The sequence below is a fragment of the Papaver somniferum genome, chromosome 8 (genome assembly GCF_003573695.1).
Source record: "Papaver somniferum cultivar HN1 chromosome 8, ASM357369v1, whole genome shotgun sequence".
Classification (NCBI taxonomy): domain Eukaryota; kingdom Viridiplantae; phylum Streptophyta; class Magnoliopsida; order Ranunculales; family Papaveraceae; genus Papaver; species Papaver somniferum.
In genome coordinates, this window is record NC_039365.1 from 139093388 (window position 1) to 139116153 (window position 22766).

Here is a 22766-nt window from a genome sequence, read left to right on the forward strand (position 1 = left end):
ACTGACAACTAAGGGAGGAGATTGTGATGGATTGCTTGAATAAAATCATTTAGAGGTAATTGTTCTTCTCAGCTAACTTTACAATGTTATCTATTTTCATTAATGAGTTTTGAGTTATGAGATGTTATTGAGGATGGAATGAAATTGAGATTGAGATACTTATAGAACGGAACTGTGATTATGATGAGAAGATACTGGTTTTCTGAAGTTGTTATTGAAGTTGGGTAGAATATGATTGCCTGTGTATTAAATTGTAAGTGTTATGAGTTGTCTTCCTGTATGACTGTATTGAACTGTGATGCAGGAGGGACTGTAATTGAAGTAAGGTTCTGTGGTTGTTGTTAATTCTGGGATGAATAGATGAAATTGTGTTGAATGTGCAGAATTATTTGAGATTTTGGTTTGTTCGAATGGATGATGATTGTGTTGAGATTGGTATGGCAGTATTGTGAAGTTGAAAAATGAATATATATAAATGGTGATGAAGCTAAGACTGGGCTTAGTTAGGATAGATGTGGTGGTGGCTGTGTATGGTTGTATTACAGTTAGTGGTGCAAGTAGTGGTTATATGTGCTTGGAAGAACTGGGAATTGTTATGTTGCAGGTAAAGGTGTTTAACTGAAGTGATTTCAGTTAATGGGTTGGTTATGAATTAGAGAGTGGTGAAACTGAGATTTAACTTAGTTTGATGGTGCTGCCTGTGAATTTGTGATGATGTTGTAGATTCAAGTTGAGTTGGTTGTGTTGAACATGTTGAGTTGAATTTCTCTAATGGAAGCTTAGAACTGCATTTGCAGGGAAGCGGTGTTTGAAGTTGTAATTGAAACTTGAAGTTTATTTAGAAATAAATGTTTTGATGTTGAATTGCTAAAATAGTATATAAGAATGTTAGAACTATAACTTAAGTGAAAATGAAGTAGAATTTTGCCTATTTGTCATCCCAGTCAGATGTCTAGATGACGTAACCTTAGAAGACTCAGTTAATCTGACCGAGTTAACTCAGTGACAAGACCATTGACCATGGACTTTGACCTGATCTTGACTCTATTGACCGACGTTTACTGTTAGTTGACCCTTGACCGTTACTTTGACCGTTAGTTGATATAGTTGGACTGGGCCTTAGATTAAGGAGTCAGTTTAGTGGACTTGGGCTTAGACCTAGTATTCATATTTTGAGTATTTGGACCCTTATGGTCCGAATTAACCGTAGGTTTCTTCTACAAAGTTGTAGATATTCACAAGACTTATCTTATAGACTATAGAACCAACCAAATACAATTAGTAAACGTTAGCTATGCTAAAGATAGATAAATAAAAGATGTAGAACCTTAAATGGGATTAGGACAATTAAATTAGTTCACTTAGCCTATAACTGGAGAATTGTACGAGATTATGTTATGAGCCTTGTGTAAGCCTTTTTAGCTAGATTCTTAGACTTCTTGTGTGATTAACAGTTAGTTTATTAATAACGATCGATTCGAAGGATGAACCAGCGGATCGTGGATCTCGAGGTAGGCGTGACTTGTCATCAAAAGAGGTGGGAATACTTTAACTCTTTTGAAACCATTGTTGTTTTATTTTACAAAAGTGTATGTTTATCAACTCATACATTGTCTGTCATGCATTCCATGTTTTATATAAACAGCATTATGATAATTCTGTCGATTCTTTGAATCTTTCCATGAAATGGAAAGGACTTGTAAGGTATGTCATAATGAATTGTTATGGTAAATGAAAATTTCCACATGTGGTATATAGGGTACGCTCCTTCACATTTATATCTACATGAATTCATCTGTTATGCTTATATCGGTCGACAGTTTGCGAGTTCGGAATTGCCGACATCCATACGTACGATTAGGGGTGGATTTGCGAGTTCGGAATTGCACAACCATATTATACATTGTTTGACGAAGGAGTTTGTCCATATACATCTTTGTGTGTTCCAGTGACTTAGTCACTGATGTTTGGGAAAACATTAATTGTTTTCCAAATATTGCTCATGATTTCTTTAAAGTTAAATGTTATTCATGCGGGGCACCCCTTTTAGGGATGATGTGCTCACCCATTCCCACTTTAAGTTTCAGAGATAGATCAGAGTTTCGCAGCGAAAGCTCCGAGAAATTGACTTCGTTAGTTGGTTATATTCTGATATGTTTATTATGTTGTATATTCTATTTGTAAACCAAATGATTATTGTATATGTATCATTTGAGATGAGTTCTTGTATATATATTTCTGAGCGGGGTTAGTTTTGGGTTAAGTTTTTGTAGCAGATTTCTTAATTGAAAGTTTAAGTATTTGATTTAGATTCGTAGTGCCTCTTTATTTAGTTTAATCTCTTGGATTAGTCAGCTGCTAGCTTAGGGGGCGCTACAGTGTTGGTATCAGAGCTCACTATTAGATCTTATATGGGAAAAGATAGGAATAACCAGTGCTAGTTAGTGAAATAAATTAGTTTAGAACTGGGTTGAGTTGTGAGATAAATCTTAATAACTAAAAGCTATCAATAATTAAAAATTTATTTGATTGATTTATTTGGTTGTTTGTTTATGTAACGAAGTAAAAATTGTAGGGTACACCAGTAACTTTAGCTACTAAAGATTAGGGAATAATCAGTCTAAAAAGTGTGAACAAGTAGACAATTCAATATTAAAAATAGTGAAATTAGTATTATTGATAAATCTTGAAAGTCACATAGAAATTTATTGAGTACCTTGACTTATATGTAGAATCAATAATTTATAATTACATAGATGCTAATAATATTCTTGAGACTCAATAATATTACTAAGAGTAGTTAGAAGCCATCAACGTTAATAATAAAAATATTATAATAGTAATTATAGATGATAATAATATTAATAATAATTTTTAGTAAAGTGACGCTAGCATTTATCAATTAGTATCGTATTGAACTTAGTAACTTAACTAAAATGTCAATGAGGGTATTTAACGATAAACAAAAGTAATAATTATGATTAAATCGCTACGGAAAATTGCTAACACTTACATATGGTCAAGTTTTGTAAATTAAACTAATGACAAATTAGGAATAGTTGTTTTGTATTTGAACTAGACGGTTAAGATAATACTTAAAATGTATAAAATTAAAAGACACTTGTTAGAATTATTGTATCAAAATTATCTTTAGACTAATAAAATGATCCAGTAAATCTTTAAAATGAAACAAATTTACATGAAGTAGTAATAGTAGTATTCAGATGCTTAGTATAATTTTAATTAAAAGAAAATAAAAATATTAATAGGATACTTTACACTAATAGCAAAATCTAAAGACTATTAGGATATATTATAATTTTATACAGACTCAAATTTAGATCATATTAAATTACCAACGCCAATCTTTAACAAGATATAGTATACGGATTCGAGATAAATAAATAAAGTTTTGCTACATCAATGCTTACGTGAATGTAAAATTATATTTAGAAGATTAAGGCTTAGTGTACCAACCGGGATACCAACTTAAAAATAACGAGAATAATAACACAGTTGACAAAAGTATTTGAGTAATTAAATTAGTAGGAAAATTATAATTGATAATATTTGGAAATTTTATATATGGTAATACAGTAAGGTTAAATTTTTCAAATATTATAAATTGGCGTAAAATCGAATTGGGATTACTATTATTGGTAAAATAAATAAATAAATAGATCAGAGGACTAAGTAAACTATTTATATTTTACGAAGTAAACTTATCACACTTACACCAATTATGATAAAGTTTAGAGACTAATTAATTTTAGTAAATTAATACTTAGTTAATCCAGCACTGGGGAATAGTGAAGGTTGTGTTTTCTCTGTTCGTGGGAAGGCTTTGTTGGGAATGGCCAACCTGGACAGGGCAACTGCATTCAGAGATGACCGACCATACAAGTTTTGGTTTAAGTCTTTAGGAAACCGACAGATATAATTTCACTTAGAAATATTCGTAGGGATCTCCCTTGTAATTAGAGACAGAGATTTTGTATAATAGAAATTAGTTTAAGAAACTTAAACTTCCCTATTTGATTGAATTTAAATCAGCGTAGTTGAACATAGAGCCGCAAATTTTAGTTGTAGAAAACCATATAGATTTGTGTTTTGTTTCATTTTGTTTGCGCTTAGATAGGAGATAGTTCTCATTAAGGTGGAGAGTTTTTGAAGACCAGAAGGATGGTTTGATTTTCGAGGATGAAAATGATACACGGTGGGGAGAATGTAAGGACTCTCAAGCTCGTCAATGCTATTAGACCAGTCAAGATACGATTAGCTGTTAATAACTCGATTAGTTTAACACGAACGTTAATTAATAGGAATTATTTTAACAACGATTTTGATACGAGACTAGTATCGTTGGATAAATTTTGAAAAGTTACGCAAAATAGACTACTCAATCGTGTCATTCGGATACCGGATGAAGATAATTATCAATTTATTATTAAAGGGTAATATAGTAATTTTGGATTGTACCCTTATGGATCCACGTGTAGAGGCGAGTGGGTGTCTCATCATTTTGTCCTAGAAGTTAAACTCATTCTCACGTATTTTTTCTCTTTCTTCTTCTTCGTTCTCTTTTTCTGTTTTCTTCTCTTTCTCCTCCTCGTTCTGTTCTTCGTCTGTGAGAGACCTTTATTATGAGAGTGAGAATTTATTGAGAGAATAAGTGATGAGGTTGTACAGATGATGAGAAACTAAGGTTGTTGTCGATTAAGCTCAAGCCGAAGAGAAGATGTGAGTTAGAGAAAGAAATTAGGTCTCTAAGAAATGAGTTTCGGTTGAGGATTTAGGCTGTTTTGAGGATGAAGTTAAGTAATTAGTTATGGGTATCGTGAGCTGATAGCAAGGAAGAAGACTAATTATTGGTTTTCAGTTCTCGGTGAAGAATCAAGGAGTTAGGGTTTCTTTTGATAGAAGTTAGAATTCAATCTGGTGATGAATAAGAAGAAATTGAAGGATGGGTTTTGAAGATTATGAAGTCAATAAGAAGTTAATGATGTTAATTTGAAGATTTAGTTATGAAGAAGGTAAGGTTTGAGAAATTAGGGTTTCTGTTCTTCCCCAAATTGAAGAATTTATGGTTCTTGAGTTAATTGAATCACATATGATGAAATACAGGATATAAATGATTGGTTTGAAGTGGGTTTAACCTGAATTGGAGAATGATGTTGAAGAATAACTCGAATTTGAGGATAAGGGTCTGATTCTGTTTTGATGAAGGATTGCGGGAAGTTGGTTGTGGTGAACTGACAGCTAAGGGAGGAGATTGTGATCAAATGCTTGAATAGAATCATTTAGAGGTAATTGTTCTTCTCAGCTAACTTTACAATGTTATCTATTTTCATTAATGAGTTTTGAGTTATGAGATGTTATTGAGGATGGAATGAAATTGAGATTGAGATACTTATAGAACGGAACTGTGATTATGATGAGAAGATATTGGTTTTCTGAAGTTGTTATTGAAGTTGGGTAGAATATGATTGCCTGTGTATTAAATTGTAAGTGCTATGAGTTGTCTTCCTGTATGACTGTATTGAATTGTGATGCAGGAGATACTGTAATTGAAGTAAGGTTCTGTGGTTGTTGTTAATTCTGGGATGAATTGATGAAACTATGTTGAATGTGCAGAATTATTTGAGATTGTGGTTTGTTTGAATGGATAATGATTGTGTTGAGATTGGTATGGCAGTATTGTGAAGTTGGAAAATGAATATATATAAATGATGATGAAGCTAAGACTGGGCTTAGTTTGGATAGATGTGGTGGTGGCTGTGTATGGTTGTATTACAGTTAGTGGTGCAAGTAGTGGTTATATGTGCTGGGAAGAACTGGGAATTGTTATGTTGCAGGTAAAGGTGTTTAACTGAAGTGATTTCAGTTGATGGGTTGGTTATGAATTAGAGAGTGGTGAAACTGAGATTTAACTTAGTTTGATGGTGCTGCACTGCTGCCTGTGAATTTGTGATGCTGTTGTAGATTGAAGTTGAGTTGGTTGTGTTGAACATGTTGAGTTGAATTTCTCTAATGGAAGCTTAGAGCTGCATTTGCAGGTAAGCGGTGTTTGAAGTTGTAATTGAAACTTGAAGTTTATTTAGAAATAAATGTTTTGATGTTGAATTGCTAAAATAGGAGATGAGAATTCAAGAACTATAGCTTAAGAGAAAATGAAGTAGAATTTTGCCTATTTGTCATCCCAGTCAGATGTCTAGCTGACTTAACCTTAGCAGACTCAGTTAATCTGACTGACTTAACTCAGTGACCAGACCATTGACCCTGGACTTTGACCTGACCTTGACTCTGTTGACCGACGTTTACTGTTAGTTGATACTTGACCGTCACTTTGACCATAGACTTGGTTGGACTGGGCCTTAGATTAAGGGGTCAGTTTAGTGGACTTGGGCTTAGACCTAGTATTCATATTTTGAGTATTTGGACCCTTATGGTCCAAATTAACCGTTGGTTTCTTCTACAAAGTTGTAGATATTCACAAGACTTGTCTAATAGACTATAGAACCAACCAAATTCAATTAGTAAACCTTAGCCATGCTAAAGATAGAAAAATAAAAGATGTAGAACCTTAAATGGGCTTAGGACAATTAAATTAGTTCACTTAGCCTATAACTGGAGAATTGTATGAGATTATGTTATAAGCCTTGTGTAAGCCTTTTTAGCTAGATTCTTAGACTTTTTGTGTGATTAACTGTTAGTTTATTAACAACGATCGATTTGAAGGATGAACCAGTGGATCGTGGGTCTCGAGGTAGGCGTGACTTGTCATCAAAAGAGGTGAGAATACTTTAACTCTTTTAAAACCGTTGTTTTTTTTTTTTTTTACAAAAGTTTATGTTTATCAACTCATACATTGTCTGCCATGTATTCCATGTTTTATATAAACAACATTATGATAATTATGTCGATTCTTTGAATCTTTCTTTGAAATGGAAAGGACTTGTAAGGTATGTCATTATGAATTGTTATGGAAATGAGAATTTCCACATGTGGTATATAGGGTACGCTCCTTCACATTTATATCTACATGAATTCAGTTTTTATGCTTATATCGGTCGACAGTTTGCGAGTTCGGAATTGTCGACAGCCATATGTACGATTAGGTGTGGATTTGCGAGTTCGGAATTGCACAACCATATTATACATTGTTTGAGGAAGGAGTTTGTCCATATACATGTTTGTCCATTCCAGTGACTTAGTCACTGATGTTTGGGAAAAGATTAAATTGTTTTCCAAATCTTGCTCATGATTTGTTTAAAGTTAAACGTTATTCTTGCGGGGCACCCCTTTTAGGGATGACGTGCTCACCCATTCCCACTTTCAGTTTCAGAGATAGATCAGAGTTGCGCAGCGAAAGCTCCGAGAAGTTGACTTCGTTAGCTGGTTATATTCTGATATGTTTATTATGTTGTATATTCTATTTGTAAACCAAATGACTATTGTATATGTATCATTTGAGAGGAGTTCTTGTATATATATTTCTGAGCGGGGTTAGTTTTGGGTTAAGTTTTTGTAGCAGATTTCTTAATTGAAAGTTTAAGTATTTGATTTAGATTTGTAGTGCCTCTTTATTTAGTTTAATCTCTTGGATTAGTCAGCTGATAGCTTAGGGGGCGCTACATATCAGTGGGAGACTGATTGGGGTTCAACTACAGTCCAGTCCGAAGTTTGATTGGAGTAGGCTAGTGTTTGTAGCGGCTTAATACAGTGTGTATTCAATCTGGAATAGGTCCTAGGGTTTTTCTGCATTTGCGGTTTCCTCGTTAACAAAACTTCTGGTGTCTGTGTTATTTCTTTTCCGCATTATATTTTTTTATTTATATAATAGAAATAATACAGGTTGTGTGTTAGATCAATCAATTGGAAAAGAGAATCCGACCTAACGGTCGTTGATTGATATTGATTGATACTTGGACATTGGTCTTTGGTACCATCCAAGTTATCTCTCTTTAATCGAGACTCGCAGTTTGCTTGAGTAAGATTAAATCGAGAGATTGAGATATTAACTCCTTGAGATATTTTTACCTAGATTGAGTCTGACTGTCTAGTTGATTCTCTAGAAAGTGTTTCGGAGTTAGTCCATACAGATTGCTAAGAGAAATATTGGGTGGTGTTGTTAGATCCACCCTTTTTCACATACCTAGTATGCGTGTTCTACCTGAGTTGGGTCCGGGACGGCTGTTTGTGAACCAAGTTTGCGAACGGCTTGATAGTCCAAGGTTCGGAGCTGCTGTTCGCGTACCTGGTTTGCGAACACAGTGATTAAGTTCTAAAATAGGTTATGTATGATTCTCATACTCATAAACTAAAATATTTATGAATTAAGGAATGCAATCTTTACAAAACGTGGCTTAATGTTCATGAATTGATTCTTATATAAGTATTTTGTACGATTACGAATCAATCCGATTTTGTTTCAACTTGTTCATATATATTTCTATGAGATAGTGAACAATTGAACAACTCTATGTGAAACACAATTAGATTCATTTGATTATCTTTCAAGATTGATTGATCATTATATTTGATCTAGAAGTGTTAGATGAATATGGTTAAGACAAAAGTGTTCGAATGGATAACTTCGGTTAACTGTTATTGAGCCAACTCAATGTACACCTTTTGGTACGGTAATCCATATCTAAATGAAGGTAGTTTAGTTTATGGTATTGAGGATTAGTAAAGGAATTTGACAATTTGGTTTTTAATATGTGTTTTAAAGGATTAGTTCGGCTATTAGGCTAAGTTATCGATCTAACCGAACTTAATTACATAAAAAAAATTGTGAGATACAATAAGGTAGTTCGGATATTAAGCCAAAAATCATAAGCAACCGAACATCATAGTCCCAAAGTTCGATCAGCGGACAAAATATAGGTATAACCGAACTTAACAAACAAACAAAAAAAATTAGAAATTACCGAGAATTATTCGGCTACCTAGTAAAAAATGATAGGTAACCAAACTTAAAACTTAACAATTTTATTTGTCCGTCTTATTAGTTCGGTTACTTGAGAAATTTTAGCAGGTAACCGAACTTTTAATTTCCAAAGATTTAACTATTTGAAAACCAGGGGAAATAGAGCCGTTAAAACTGACTTTTCTTTGAAATTCAACAAAGTTTGGCTGGGAAACTAGCACAGGTCTAACCGAATTCTGTGGTCTTTCATAGTTAAGTTCTGTTAACACGTAAAATCACACTGCAAACTTAACTTTAGTTGCGTTGCACATTCGTCGAGACACCACAACTTTATTTTGAAAAAAAAAATAGTCGTTGCCTTCCCACCTATGTTATACTCCCTCTGTTTTAGGAAAATAGATACTTTCACCTTTTCATTTTAGCCTAAAAATAGGCCAAATTGAAAAAGTAAAAATATCTCTTTTCCAGAAACGGAGGGAGTATATACTAATAAACTTCCTCACTTTCCATATCAAACCTCTTAAAAATGGCAGTGCGACGTTCTAAATTTACTCTCGATGAAGATCTTTCTCTTTGCAGGAATCATGTATTGTGTTATCCTAAGAGGGGTGAAGAACGACGAATGAATGGTGTAATGAGTCAGAGTTATTGGGAAAAGATTTATGATAAATTCTGCTCCGAAACCGGAAACCCCTATAACCGTGATCTTGCAGCCTTATTTATTCGATTTGCAAATATAAAAGATAGGGTCAAAGAATTTACGGATTTAGTTTGAATTGTGAAGCGGTATCAACTTAAAGGTGAAACATTCGAGGAAACCGTTGAAAGATATCAAAATGAATGGCGAAGATGGAAAATAAAGAATTTCAAATATGAAGCTCATTTCTATATTCTTAAGAAGTTCTTCTGTGAGAATTTACGGATTTAGTTTGAATTGTGAAGCGGTATCAACTTAAAGGTGAAACATTCGAGGAAACCGTTGAAAGATCTCAAAATGAATGGCGAAGATGGAAAATAAAGAATTTCAAATATGAAGCTCATTTCTATATTCTTAAGAAGTTCTTCTGTGTTTGTTTCGGATATTAAGTATGTTGTACTATCAATATTTATATTGAGTGTTAGTATGTTTAAAATTTAGTTTTAGTATCTCCCTCCACCTTTGTTTGTTATGTTGGTGTTGCATTTTAATTATTTTCAATTAAAATTGTTTGTTTTATATTGTTTTTCAGTTTTAATTAAATTATAGAACTTTTAATGACCCAAAACTAGTCTAATTGCTTTGTCCATCTGTACGTCGGTTGTTTGTCCAAGATATAGATCAAACCGAACAAGGAGTTTAGGCTTGTAGGTTAGTTCGGATACCCGTACAATTTTATCAGGTAACCTAACTCAATGCTTACAAAACCAGGGAGAATGTAAGAGTAGTTCGGTTACCTGTGAATTTGTACCAGGTAACCGAACTACTTTGAATGGAAGTTCAGAATAGGGTTCAATTACCTGCGAATTTGTACCAGGTAACCAAACTTAGTATTTCGGTTGCTACGTGAAATTCTTTTACTAACCGAATATATCGTTGTAAACTTTAAAAAAAAAAAAAAAGCAAATTATACAACTACACTATAATATACCCAAAAATAAGATCAAATTCCAAAAAAACACAATTTTTAATTCATAATATGATGTTCAAAGCATACGTAGTTTAATGAATGATACATTTAATCATCCTCAAGGACAATTTGACCTTCGTGTATAATTTCGTCCGACTTCTTCAAAGCTTTCCACATCTCCATGTTATGTTCATACATTAGACACTAACCCAACATTGTGTCGGGGTTAAATCCATGCCAATAAGAGTTTTCATATATCGGAGGTAATGGAAAATTGGGTTCTAACTGGAGGCCTATAAAGTGGTTGTTCTTAATCAATGCGACACCAATTTCCTACGTTTAAGTTCCTCGACACATATAGTTGTTTTCGAGGTGTATGTGAAACTAGCATCTTTTGAGAAATAGTAAACCACGCAATTGAATGCGTCGGCGATTAAGTGCCCACGTATCAGAATGCGCATCCAATGGTCCCTTGTAATTTAGGTTCCGCCGTTAAGACGACTTTGATACCTAACAAATTGCTCGTTGGGACTACAATCCCCATCGGACAACATTGTTTTGTAAAATTGTGGGTTCTCCTTGAGCTGCCCCAACAACCTTTAGCGAACATAAGTGATTGCACACCCTTGATATAGCTTGGAACCTTTGAGTGAAAGGCCCTAGTTGTTGTACGACAACGTGGAAACCGCAATTACCATCTGGGGGACGTCGTCGGTGGATATGATATACTCTCTAATGTAAGGAGGTAACTCTTCCAGGTAGATTTTATCAATAAGAGGTGGTGTATCATCAATTGGTCGACTCCTTTCTTGTATGCGGCTCATTGAATCCATAAGCTTCACGTCTCGTTGAGTTGGTTTGCTTGGTGCCGATGAAGTAGGTTGGGTTGGTGGTGAGTGTAACATCGGACCCTTTTTATTCACATCATGTTTACTTGTTTTTACCTTTTCCATAATACTCCTACCCCGTTTCTTAGAATCCTCTTGGTACTTCACCGCTGGATGCTCATGCGCATAAGGATCTCTAGTGGTAGTGGCATTCAATCTACAAGAAATGGAACAACATCAATTGCAATCACAAATACGTTCGGCAAAAAGTTAATTTTATCGAAACAACCGAACAAAGAGTTTAGTTGGTAAAGCAGTTTTGCAAACCAACCGAAGTTGACGGTTTGTTTTAAAATAATTTGGTACGTGAAGTTTGGCTGGGAACTTGGTTGGGTTGAAGTTTGCGAACCAACCGAACTTCTAACACTTGGTATAATTTTATTTCTTACGTAACGTTAGGCTAGATAATTGGTTGGATTGAAGTTTGCGAAACAACTGAACTTTTAGACCCTAAAGTTTGGAAACATTGTGAACCAACTGAACATAACTCTGTAAATCCAAAAATAAAAAGTTCGATAACATTTCTGTTCACCGAACCAAAAACCTCTTTTAAAGACTTCGGCTACCTGCATTTAGGAAAAAGTAACCGAACCTGCACTTCCAGGAGTGTTCGGCTACCTGTTCTTCACATATGGTAACTACCTAAACCTAGCCGAAATCTACTTTAAAATTTATATTTTTATGAATATTTGGACCAATTCAACCAACATTATCTAAGTTTGAAGCATACATGTGTACCCAAATACTCTTGCTCCGGTTGTGGTTGGTAAAATCCATCATTTTCATCTTGAGATTGAGTTTGAAGAAGAATACATCCACCATCTAAGAAATAACTCATATCCGGATCGTTGTGAAGATTAACGAATACTCTAGAAGAGGAAGGAGATGATCAGATGAGCTAGCGTCAATTGAATCATCACTTGAATACTCAAGCTTGGTGAACTCAAAAAGAAAAATCCATGTTTTCCTTCTTCTTCTTCTCTAACTTTACTCTCTCAATAGTTCTTCTTTTTTAAAAAAAAAGTCATCCATTAATTTAATCTCACTAATTATCTTACTTAATCATTTCACTAATCATTACACTATCTATTATTAACACTAATTAATCATTACAGAAAAATAATGAGAGGGTAATTTTGGTATTAATATAAATATTTAAATAAGAGGTGACCTAGATTTACTTCTAATGTCTTACCCAAAATAAAACAATGGTCCCCCAACCCCCCAAAAAAAAGGCTGGTCCCTAAAAATCGTTCTTTGTGTTATGGTGCCAACAGGAAAAATAAATATCATTACGATCCAAAAGCCGCATCTTCCAAAATGGTTATCAAGTTTGGCTACTTGAATCTTGAAGCAGTCCTTCATAACAACACTTTGGTTGGTCTAAATGCGTTAGGAGAAATAGATGCAGAAATTATGGAGTGCGGTGAAAGAGCAAAATCAAGCGAGGAGATAGAAAGCGATGCCAGTGATTAGCTTAAGAAGCAATTGTACAGAATAAGAGATCTCTAGGTACGTGTAACAAGTGATCTTTTCTGAATTGAATCCGAATGACAGTGTGTACTGATATCGTATAATATATGAATTAGTCTCGTGGCCTTTTATCAAGCTATATATATATATGTATTTACTGTCTATGTTGCTCTCAGGATCTACTCAACTGGCTGCTGTCATCACGTGGCATCTGTGGAAGCATAAGTGCATGAAACAATTGGTACATTAGCTGGAGGCAACTAAACCAAATAAGATATGGTGGCAGAGCTAACTAAAGCCTTATCCAGACAGGGCTTAGATATGCGTGTTGCGGCTCTGGTAAATGATACAATTGGTAAATTAGCTGGAGGCAAATACTTGAATAATAATGTTGCAGCTGCTGTTATCTTGGGAGCTGGAACAAACGCAGTATACGTAGAGCGTGCACACGCCGTTCCTAAATCAGGAGAAACAATAATCAATATGGAGTGGGGTAATTTCTGGTCATCACACCTTCCTGTGGCTGAATTTGATCAGGCTTTGGACCAGGGCAGTCTTAATGTTGGCGAGCAGATTTTCGAGATATTGTACGCCGAGTACTCTACAAAATGGATGTTGTTCCAACTTAAGAGTCGATCCATTTTGAGGACTCCTGAAATGTCAGCCATGCATCATGATACATCCCCAGATTTGAGAGTGGTTGAGAGCAAATTGAATGACATCTTTGGGATATCTGGTTCCTGCTTGGAGAGTACCCTCAATGAGTAACTGGGAGATGAAGTTGCACACACCGTTGTGATTGAGCATGAAAATGATGGCTCAGGAATTGGAGCTACTCTTCTTGCAGCTACTCATTCCCAACATCCCCAAGTCGAAGAATGCTTATAAGAATTGTATATAACTGCAGAACCTGAAAGTGTCTTGTGAAATCGGTCTGCCTACTGCCCCATTTTCTTCTATCTTAGTAACAGTTACATTACCAAGTTGTAATTTTTTCGGAAAAAAAAAATATAATAAAAAGTTGAGCAAGTAAGATTTATGTGATTTTTTTTTAGATTTAATAGCAATCTCCAAACTGAAATGTGATTCAAAATAAAGTAAACATTTTCATCTCCAAAGAGATAACAAGGTTCATAAGCTACAACTCAGAAAAGAGTTTCAGGAAGAGGGAAAGAAATTGTGAAAAGATCCACTGTATATTCCCTTACAAAAAGTTAGACTACTATAGCTGAAGTTGAAAGCGTGAAAAGATCCACTGTATCTTCCCTTCCAAAAAGTTAGACTACTATAGCTGAAGTTGATAAAAATGGCCTGCTTTCCTCAACAACAGATTTCAACCCTCATGTCTGCAGCATTCACCAACAACCTGCAAAGTGAAAAATGAATAAGCAGATGATATTCACAGTACGAATTGACAACAATGAAAATCATAAATAGAAACATGGAAACCATGAATAAATAACTGGCATTTGCACAAATGACAAAAGGTATACCAATCAAGATCACAAACGAAGTGCGAGCTCAAATAAAACCATATCTATAACTAGTTGCTCATATTTAGGAGTTCAAACAAATAAATTAGACAAAGTACTTGGTATGTGGGGTAAAGCTCAGAGAGCCAACACGGGAATATTGCTTATTAACCAGTCATCACTGCTCTAACAAAATTGAATGCAGAAACACCGCGAGTAAGTAGGTCATACGAAAGAAAGCAGAGAGGTTCTCAAACAAGACTGTAATGGTTGAAAGCAGGCTTTCTCACCAATATAACTGTGATTTCTCAGATACACAGAGATCTAAGATCAAAAGGAAACTGCTAGCTCCTACGTGATTCGTATGGTTACAGACATATCAAGTTGGTGGCAAGCGCAGAAGCCAAGCATAAGAATATTTCACTTATAACCGACTATAACTGTGTCGGGGTAACTCGGTCTGACAGAAAACATAGCAAACTAAGCATGTCCGGATAGTTAGATGTTAGGACTAGCTTTCTTGTGTATCTCAATCTCAAGCTAAATGTCCGGATAGTTAGATATTCGGACTAGCTTTCTTGTGTATCTCAATCTCAAGCTAAATGTCTAACACAGTTCAAATTAGTCATTTTATCTTCAATTAAGGCCTCCTTGCTTTTGTGTACATACTCAAATAGGTCATGCTAGGAGGCAGGCGAGTATGTAGCTATGAGCATCTGAAATGGATACAGCTTAAAATGCTAAAACAGGAAGCAAATTATTAAGGATCTAGAAATCAAACACCTATTGAGAGACATGAATTGTATGCTATTGACAATAGCAAACTAATTATAAGTACGCGTACATGGTTAAAGAGAATGATATAAGCTGGTCTAGATGGGATAGTGAGAAAATGCATAGTTCGTATAGCCCTAACAAACAAAAGTTGGGAGTACCAAATAGTAGGAAAAAATAAGGTCCCCCAAACTGCATATCACACCAAATAGATCAGTGCCCGGGTAACGCACTAAAAGAACTCCTGTAGACATTCTTCTCCTTGTAAACTTAGACAGTTAACTATTGATCACATTCTCCTATGAACACTAGTTTTCCGAATTGCACGCTAGATAGGTGAAACTTAAATTAGATATTCTACAATGTGCAGGTGAATCTATCAAATCAAATGAGTTATGGGGGCATACAAATATAAGTCTCAACAGGTGAAATCAGCCAAACCAAGCATGTATAACCCGATTACATGTTAAGATTAGCTTGAAGTGAACTTATCTCTCCTGAACTATCCACACTACTCCAAGTGAAAGTTTCCCTCTCTACACAGCCTCACCCACTCCGCATGCCCAAACAAGGTTCTAGTTAGTAGTGTTTAATATTTTTATGAAATTTGTAGACTATGGAAAACGGATTTTTGTGTTGTAACCTATCCAAAGCACTTTTTAACCAACCAAACAACTTATAATCACACACAAAGATTGTCCAAATGACAGCAACATAAGAAGTAATCTGAGAGTAAACACTAACTAGATATTTCCTAAGGCTAGCGCCATTGAGAAGTTTTCACTTTTCAATGAACTATTCAGCATATGCTTATCAGACTCTGCCTTTACGAACAAAATAATTAAGGTTCTTACAGTATTTAAGTTGCACCATTCTCCATCAAGACTAACTAAAGTAAATCAAAAGATTGGTGGAATTCACACAGCAATCTACTGCAAGATCGCCAACACAAGTGCAACATCAAGCACAAAACAAGAAGCGTTAAGACTTAAGAGCTAGTACTACAAAAGTAACTTATCAGTAAGCTAGGCCAAATCCCTAACACAATTGCAAGATCAAGCACAAAACAAGAAGAAGCCAAAAACATAATCTTATAACAAGTAGCTCTAACTATCAAAAGTAACTCAGATTTATGAGTTCAAATAAATAGGTTAGACAAGTACTTGGTTATGTGGGGGTGAAGCTCGGAGCATTAGAATATTGCATGTAAACTGGTGATCACTGCTTAAGAAAATTGGAATTTATATAGTAACATGAATGCAGAAACACTGGGTGTAAGTAGTTCATACCAAAGAAAACCTAGAGGTTCTCAAAGTAAAACAAGATTATTATATGATAAATGAAAGCAGGCTTTTTCACCAATATAACTGCAATTTCTTAGACACTCAAAGAAAACCGCAGATCAAAACAAGGCTGCTTGCTCATGAGTGATTCATATGGTTACAATGAATGTCCAATATCAAGTTGGTGTAAGTTCAGAAGCCGAGAGTAAGAATATTTCATAGAACAACCCACTATAGTTATATCCGGATAACTCCGTTTAAGTTAAGGAACCAGATAACCCTTCTGATAGTTATAGCCAAATTAAGCACATCTGGATAGTTAGGTGTTAGGCCAACTTGATATTGGACATTCTATCTTCGATTATGGCCCACTTGCTTTTACGCACATACTCAAATACATCAAGCTGGGAGGCAAGCATGTCTGGATACAGCTTATAATGCCAACAAAGGAATCTTGTAAGAATCATACCCCTATTAAAAGGCATGGATTATATGCGATTGGCAATAGCCACAGAGAGGAGACAGACTAATTATAAGCATGTGCACGTGGTTGAAGGGAATGAAATAAGATGGTCTTGATGAGAAAGTCAGAAAATTCATAGTCTGTATGATCATACCCCTATTAAAAGGCATGGATTATATGCGATTGGCAATAGCCACAGATAGGATATAGACAAATTATAAGCATGTGCACGTGGTTGAAGGGAATGAAATAAGATAGTCTTGATGTGAAAGTCAGAAAATTCATAGTCTGTATGATCCTAACAATCAAATTTTGCAATTTTAAAATAGTACGGAAAAATTTAAGGCCCCCCAAACTGCTGATCATATGATGCCAGTTTAGGAACCACATAGACTAAACTGTCCTGGTAACAGTACCAAAAAAAAACACCCCTTTTCCTGCATGTAAGACATTCTTCTCCTTGTAAACATAGTCACTTAACTAATCACATTCTCCTACCAAACACCAGTTATTCAAAATCCAAATTAAGTATCCTATGAGCATGGGTGAATCTGTGAAATCCAATGAGTAATCCGTCATAGATCCTGATATTAACAGAGTGAGGTATTTGCTTGACCTAGGGGCATACAAATATAAGTGATGGGGTTTGACTCAACCGGTGAAATCAGCCAAACCAAGCATGTATAACCCGATTACGTGTTAAGATGAGCTTTAAGTGAAGTTATCTCTCCTAAACTATCCACACTACTCCAAGTGAAAGTTTCCCTCTCTGTCTCTACACAGCATCACTCACTTCGCATACCAAGACAAGGGTCTAGCTAGTAGCGTTTGATATTTCTATGAAAGTCGTTGACTAAGGTCCAAGGAAGAAAGACTTTTGTGTTGTAACATATCCAAAGCACTGTTTTCTTCTTTTAAACCAACCAAGCAACTTATAATCACACATAAAGATTGTCCAAATGACAGCAATATAAGAAGTTAAGCTGAGAGTAAACACTAAACAGATATTTCCTAACGCTAAAGCCATTGAAAAGTTTTCAGTTTTCAACGAATTTTTCTGCATAGGTTCATCAGACTCTTCTTTTACGAACAAAATAATTAATGTTCTTAAAGTAATTAAGTTGCACCATTCTCCATCATGACTAACAAAAGTAAATCAAAAGATTGTTGCAATTCACATAGCAATCAAAAATATAAACACAACATAGCAATCTAAAATATAAACACAATACATAATTAGATGCAGAAAAGGTCCCTTGTTATTCAATCTCAAAACGCCTAAACTTTCAATCAAGCTTATCTGTGTATGCAAATCATATAGGTGTCAAATCCAAATAAGATATTCTACAATGTATGGGTAAATCTGTCAAAGTAAAGGAGTGATCTTGTCATAGATCCTAAAGTTAGCAGGCCCGGGGTAATTTGCTTGACCTGCAAGCATACAAATCCAAAACTCAACAACTGATATCAGTGATATTGCGAAACCAAGCATGTGTAACCAACAAGGAGCTTCTTTTTTTTATACGCAACCAACTAGGTTTTAAGACTTGAGATTAACTTAATGTGAACTTCTCTCCCTAGACTATCCCCACTATTCCAAGTGAAAGTTTCCCTCTCTCTCTCTACACAGCATCACTCGCTTCGCACACCGTGATAAGGTTCTACCTAGTAGTGTTTGCTGTTCTCATAGAATTTGTTGCCCAGGGAAGACAAACTTTTCTGTTTTAACCTATCCAAAGCACTGGTTTTCTTTTTTTTTTTGGAATCAACCAAGCAACTTATAATCACACACAAAATTCTCAAAATGACAACATTAAATAGATCTCTTCTAAGACAAGAGTCACTCGAAAGCTTTCAGTTTCAACAATTTTTTCTGCATATACATTTCAGATTGTGTTTAGGAACGAAAGTAAATCAACAGATTTTTCGATCAACAGAGCAATATAAATTAATAAAAGGCGCCTATGGAAATAATTCATATATAATAGGATATAGACACGATATTGAATTAGATTCAGAAAAGGTCCCTTGTTATCTAGTCTCAAAATGCCGAAAATTTCAATGAAGCTTTATCTGTTTATACGTACCTTTAGTTCTCTTACTTCGTACTGGCTGTTGTCACTGCATGCTGCACTGCTTTATGTCCTGGCTCGACTTTTTCCCTTTCAACAGATTCCATTCTTTGTGTATCTTTTTCTCCTAATTCTTTCAGTGAAATGAAGGTATTCCTGTGAGGAATAAAAAGACAAACCGACGTACTAAAATTCTCAAGCAACTCGGAAGATGAAGCTTTTAGATCGTTGCGATAGATACTGCCACTAACAGGACCATAGCATAAAAGCCTACCACTCTTCGTAGATGTGATTGGTCCCTTATCAAGGTTATACTCTTTCTTCCAACACATGCCACGACTATTGTTAGTCTGCTTGAATAACCATACGCCTTTCTTTTGATGCAAATAAATGGCATATAAACAATCACCCATAACTACTAAATGATAGAATACCCCAAATTCATGAATGGGTGATGATGGAATTACTCTAAGCTTTTCATTGGCCAAATCAAAGGTAAGCAGGGTTCCTCCCACGTCCACCTAGTGAGGAGCTCCATTTGCTAATACACCATGCCGTACACTTTTCCACACCTCATCTGTCATCATATAGTCCATCTTTCCAACATTTCTCCACCCCTTGCCACTCCCAAGAGTGTATACCTGAATAACTCCGGAATGTGCTTCTCTCTTGGAGATACGGATTCCAACAACCTTATACTCATTAGTTGAAGAACAGTAACCAAATCCAGTTAACAAGTGTTCCCCTTCAAATTCTGGAAGTACCACAATCTCTCTAGTAACAGGATTGCAGATAAAAGAAGGTCCATAATATACGAGACGGTCCGCAAGGGGAAGATGACTAGCGATAGAATAACCACTACGAAGTGCATTGAAACAAATTAAGCCATTACATGAGTCAAGCACTTCATAGTTTTCAAATGGAGAGATTATATTGAACCTTCTTGCTTTGCTAAAGGGTGGTGTGCCATGAGAAGAACTCTCATCATACTCCGCATATTCTTCAAGCCCTGGTGTTTTATGAAATAACATTAAACTTATCAACTTACCAGAATCAGAATCATCCAGATGCTTTAAATGTTCCCGACCGAAGGATGGATGACGAACAATCCAGTTCCTAGATTTGCAAACTAATTTGCAGTCGAGAACTGTTTGTGTTGGTAGACGAGTCAAGATCTCTAACCTCGTCTCTGTTGGTAAACCATCGAAAGTACCCATCAGAAATTCTTGTTTTTGAACAGAAAATGGATTCCTGCAGAGGTTGAAATCTAGGGTTTTGAACAAAGGAAGAGGGTCTCTGAAGAGGATGCGATCTAGGGTTTGAACTTTTGATTGAGAAGAGAGAGAAACAGAAGCGATAAGAACCAAGTACTGTCGAGTGTAGTGAGCTCAAATCCAGTACCCCACGAAGTTTAGGTTGTAAAAATCCATCGTGTTGGCTTGCTACCTTTTGTATCCGGTTCAAGTGGTTGTGCATTTCCATTAGCATATGAACTATGAGGCCCGTTCCTATGAGGTGGCTTACCCACTCAGCTGGCCTGACAGACTGGCCGCGTCATTATGGGTAAAAAGATAAGTGATCGAATCTCTACCGCGTTATTACGGGTAAAAATATAAGTGATCGAGTCTCCACTGCTAAGATAAGTGATCGAGTCTCCACCGCGTCATTATGGGTAAAAAGATAAGTGATCGAGTATCCACCGCTAGCCACTGGCGGGCTCATTTCAATCGCCTGGTCTAGTATACACCGTTAGCGATTTAAACTTCACCGTTTTCGGTCGCTGCTCTACCTCCTACTAATATCATCGTTCCCTTCAGTTTTCATTCACAAAAAAATTCTTCCCTTCTCTAGAGAGCAGACCATAGCGATTTTTTACTTAAAAATGAGTAGTACCAAAACAAATAGACAAAGAAAAATAAACAGGAAAGAAAAGGAAAAATTGTTGCAGATGGTGATATCGTATGGGTTCGGATAAACAACAAGAGTTCGCTAATGTTAGGCAACTAGTTGGACCTGGTGTATTATATACGCATTTATGTAACCATCCCGAGCGAGTTTTGTTACCTAAAGTTAGAGGTGGGTGGTCTGATCTAACCGAATTGTTTGAGTTACTCCCCGAAGTTGTTCAAGAATCCTTGAGAAGATATCCTTGGCAGCATTTATATTTCATTAAAGATAAAAATTACGGGACTCAAATTGTGCGAGTTATTTGTGAATGCTGGTGGAACACTACAACTACGTTCTTTTTCAAAGATTTCGAGTGTGGTAAGTTCTATTTTTCCATTAAATAGTTTAATTTTTAGTTCAGAAATAAATTTTAATTTTTAGAGATTCAATTTTTTAGTTTGATACAAATTTTAGTTCAACATACAAACTTTAATTTTATGACCATGTTGTTTTTAGGGTTCACACCGTTAGATTTGTATATGTTGACTGGAATAAAAAGTGAGGGTGAAATAGTACAATTTAATCAATTAAAGTGGATATCAGAAGGAAGATGGAAACAATTACTTCCCTTGTACTCAAATGATCCTGAAAGAAAGCCAGAATCCAGACAGTTACACTCATTTGGATTAAGAGTGTTTGGGTTAAAGGCATTTTTGAGCCGTTACCATGCCAAGGGGATACACAAAGCTGATTCCGAGCTTGAACGTATTTTTGCATTATGGATGTTAGGTCAAGTTTTTTTCCCCAATGGTAGCTCAGTGACATCAATTGGTTTTCTGGACTCTTTAAAAGATTTAACTAAAGCGCCAAATTATGATTGGGGTTCTGCAATTTTAGTTGAGCTATACATAAGCCTCAGTGATTGCTCATGTAAGCAGACAGATAGCTTTAATGAAATTTTGGGTCGTATTGGAGGTAAGAACCACAATCCCTTTCTATTTATTAGATTTATTATCGAGTTTTCAAATTAGTGGTGAATGTACTAACACATCAATTTTCGTCAATGTTATTTATCAATATTGATGGTATACTTACTTTAAGGTCGGTGAACCTGATCTTCAGGATACACAATTAATTTTTCCAATCGTGTACAAGTATAAAGCTGAAAATTGGTTTGGTCAGATTAATGATGGTCAAAATGTCGTTGTTGTTCATAGGATGCAACAACTATGCAAAACTAGTATCAACATTATGCCAATGCCGTATACAGAAATTTACTAGTTCCATGAACCAACGACACAAGCTATGCTACAATTAAGCCTTAAGCTACTTGTGTTTTACAGTCCAATTAGTGGTCAGGGTATTTGGTACTGCGGGGAAAGACATCTGTTTCGGCTACAAGGAAGAAAGGTAAAAGCGATCAACCCGTTTCAAACTTCAATAATTTCACATGATGATTGGATAAAGTTGATAAATAATGGACAATCATGGGAAGAAGCTGAAGATTTGATCCAAATTCCAAAAGATGACTATGATTACTTCACTTGGTTTCAAAAGGTATGCAAGCTAAATATTGTTTTCCATCCACAAAACTTAGGTAATGTTGACTTTCCAGCAATTGGAAATTTGCCACTTACAGATCCATCTCAACCTCCAGATATGTGTTCAAGCAGTCAAATTGAGTTGTCAAATATGCCTTCAATATCTTGGGAAGTCCAGACTTTATCACCAAGTGGAGATATTGTTACAGTTCCACCTACTACTGAAGGTCAGCAAAGCTATCCATACTATGGTGTGGTGGCATCACAAGAAGATTACCGGAAACAGTGCAACAATTTTCGGTTTATTATCAATCAATTCCAGAATTTTCACTTGAGGAAGATGCAGATACTGAGGGAGAATGTGAGTTATGAATT

General features: G+C 35.4%; 2 protein-coding genes and 1 long non-coding RNA gene across 3 annotated transcripts; 2 read left to right on the forward strand and 1 right to left on the reverse strand.

Annotated features, from left to right (window-relative positions):
• The first annotated feature begins 4596 nt into the window (after positions 1-4596).
• On the forward strand, positions 4597-7493 carry LOC113304703. The gene is made up of 3 exons (XR_003338338.1): positions 4597-6056; positions 6739-6792; positions 7340-7493. It is a non-coding gene; the product is annotated as an uncharacterized LOC113304703 (long non-coding RNA).
• Positions 7494-13175: 5682 nt separating this feature from the next.
• On the forward strand, positions 13176-13667 carry LOC113306104 (hexokinase-1-like). The gene has a single exon (XM_026555081.1). The coding sequence runs from the start codon at positions 13176-13178 to the stop codon at positions 13665-13667; it is 492 nt and encodes a 163-aa protein (XP_026410866.1).
• A 325-nt stretch (positions 13668-13992) lies between these two features.
• On the reverse strand, positions 13993-20355 carry LOC113303211 (F-box protein At3g07870-like). Its single transcript, XM_026552231.1, has 2 exons — positions 18979-20355; positions 13993-14265 (listed from the first exon to the last, which is right to left on the reverse strand). Exon 1 carries the CDS (start codon positions 20178-20180, stop codon positions 19485-19487), a length of 696 nt encoding a protein of 231 aa, XP_026408016.1. The 5' UTR covers positions 20181-20355; the 3' UTR covers positions 13993-14265; positions 18979-19484.
• Between the last annotated feature and the right edge of the window lie 2411 nt (positions 20356-22766).

What these genes read in the sequence shown, in the direction of transcription:
- LOC113306104 (XM_026555081.1), top strand. Translation starts at nt 13,176, where the DNA reads ATGGTGGCAGAGCTAACTAAAGCCTTATCCAGACAGGGCTTAGATATG.
- LOC113303211 (XM_026552231.1), bottom strand. Translation starts at nt 20,180, where the DNA reads ATGGGTACTTTCGATGGTTTACCAACAGAGACGAGGTTAGAGATCTTG.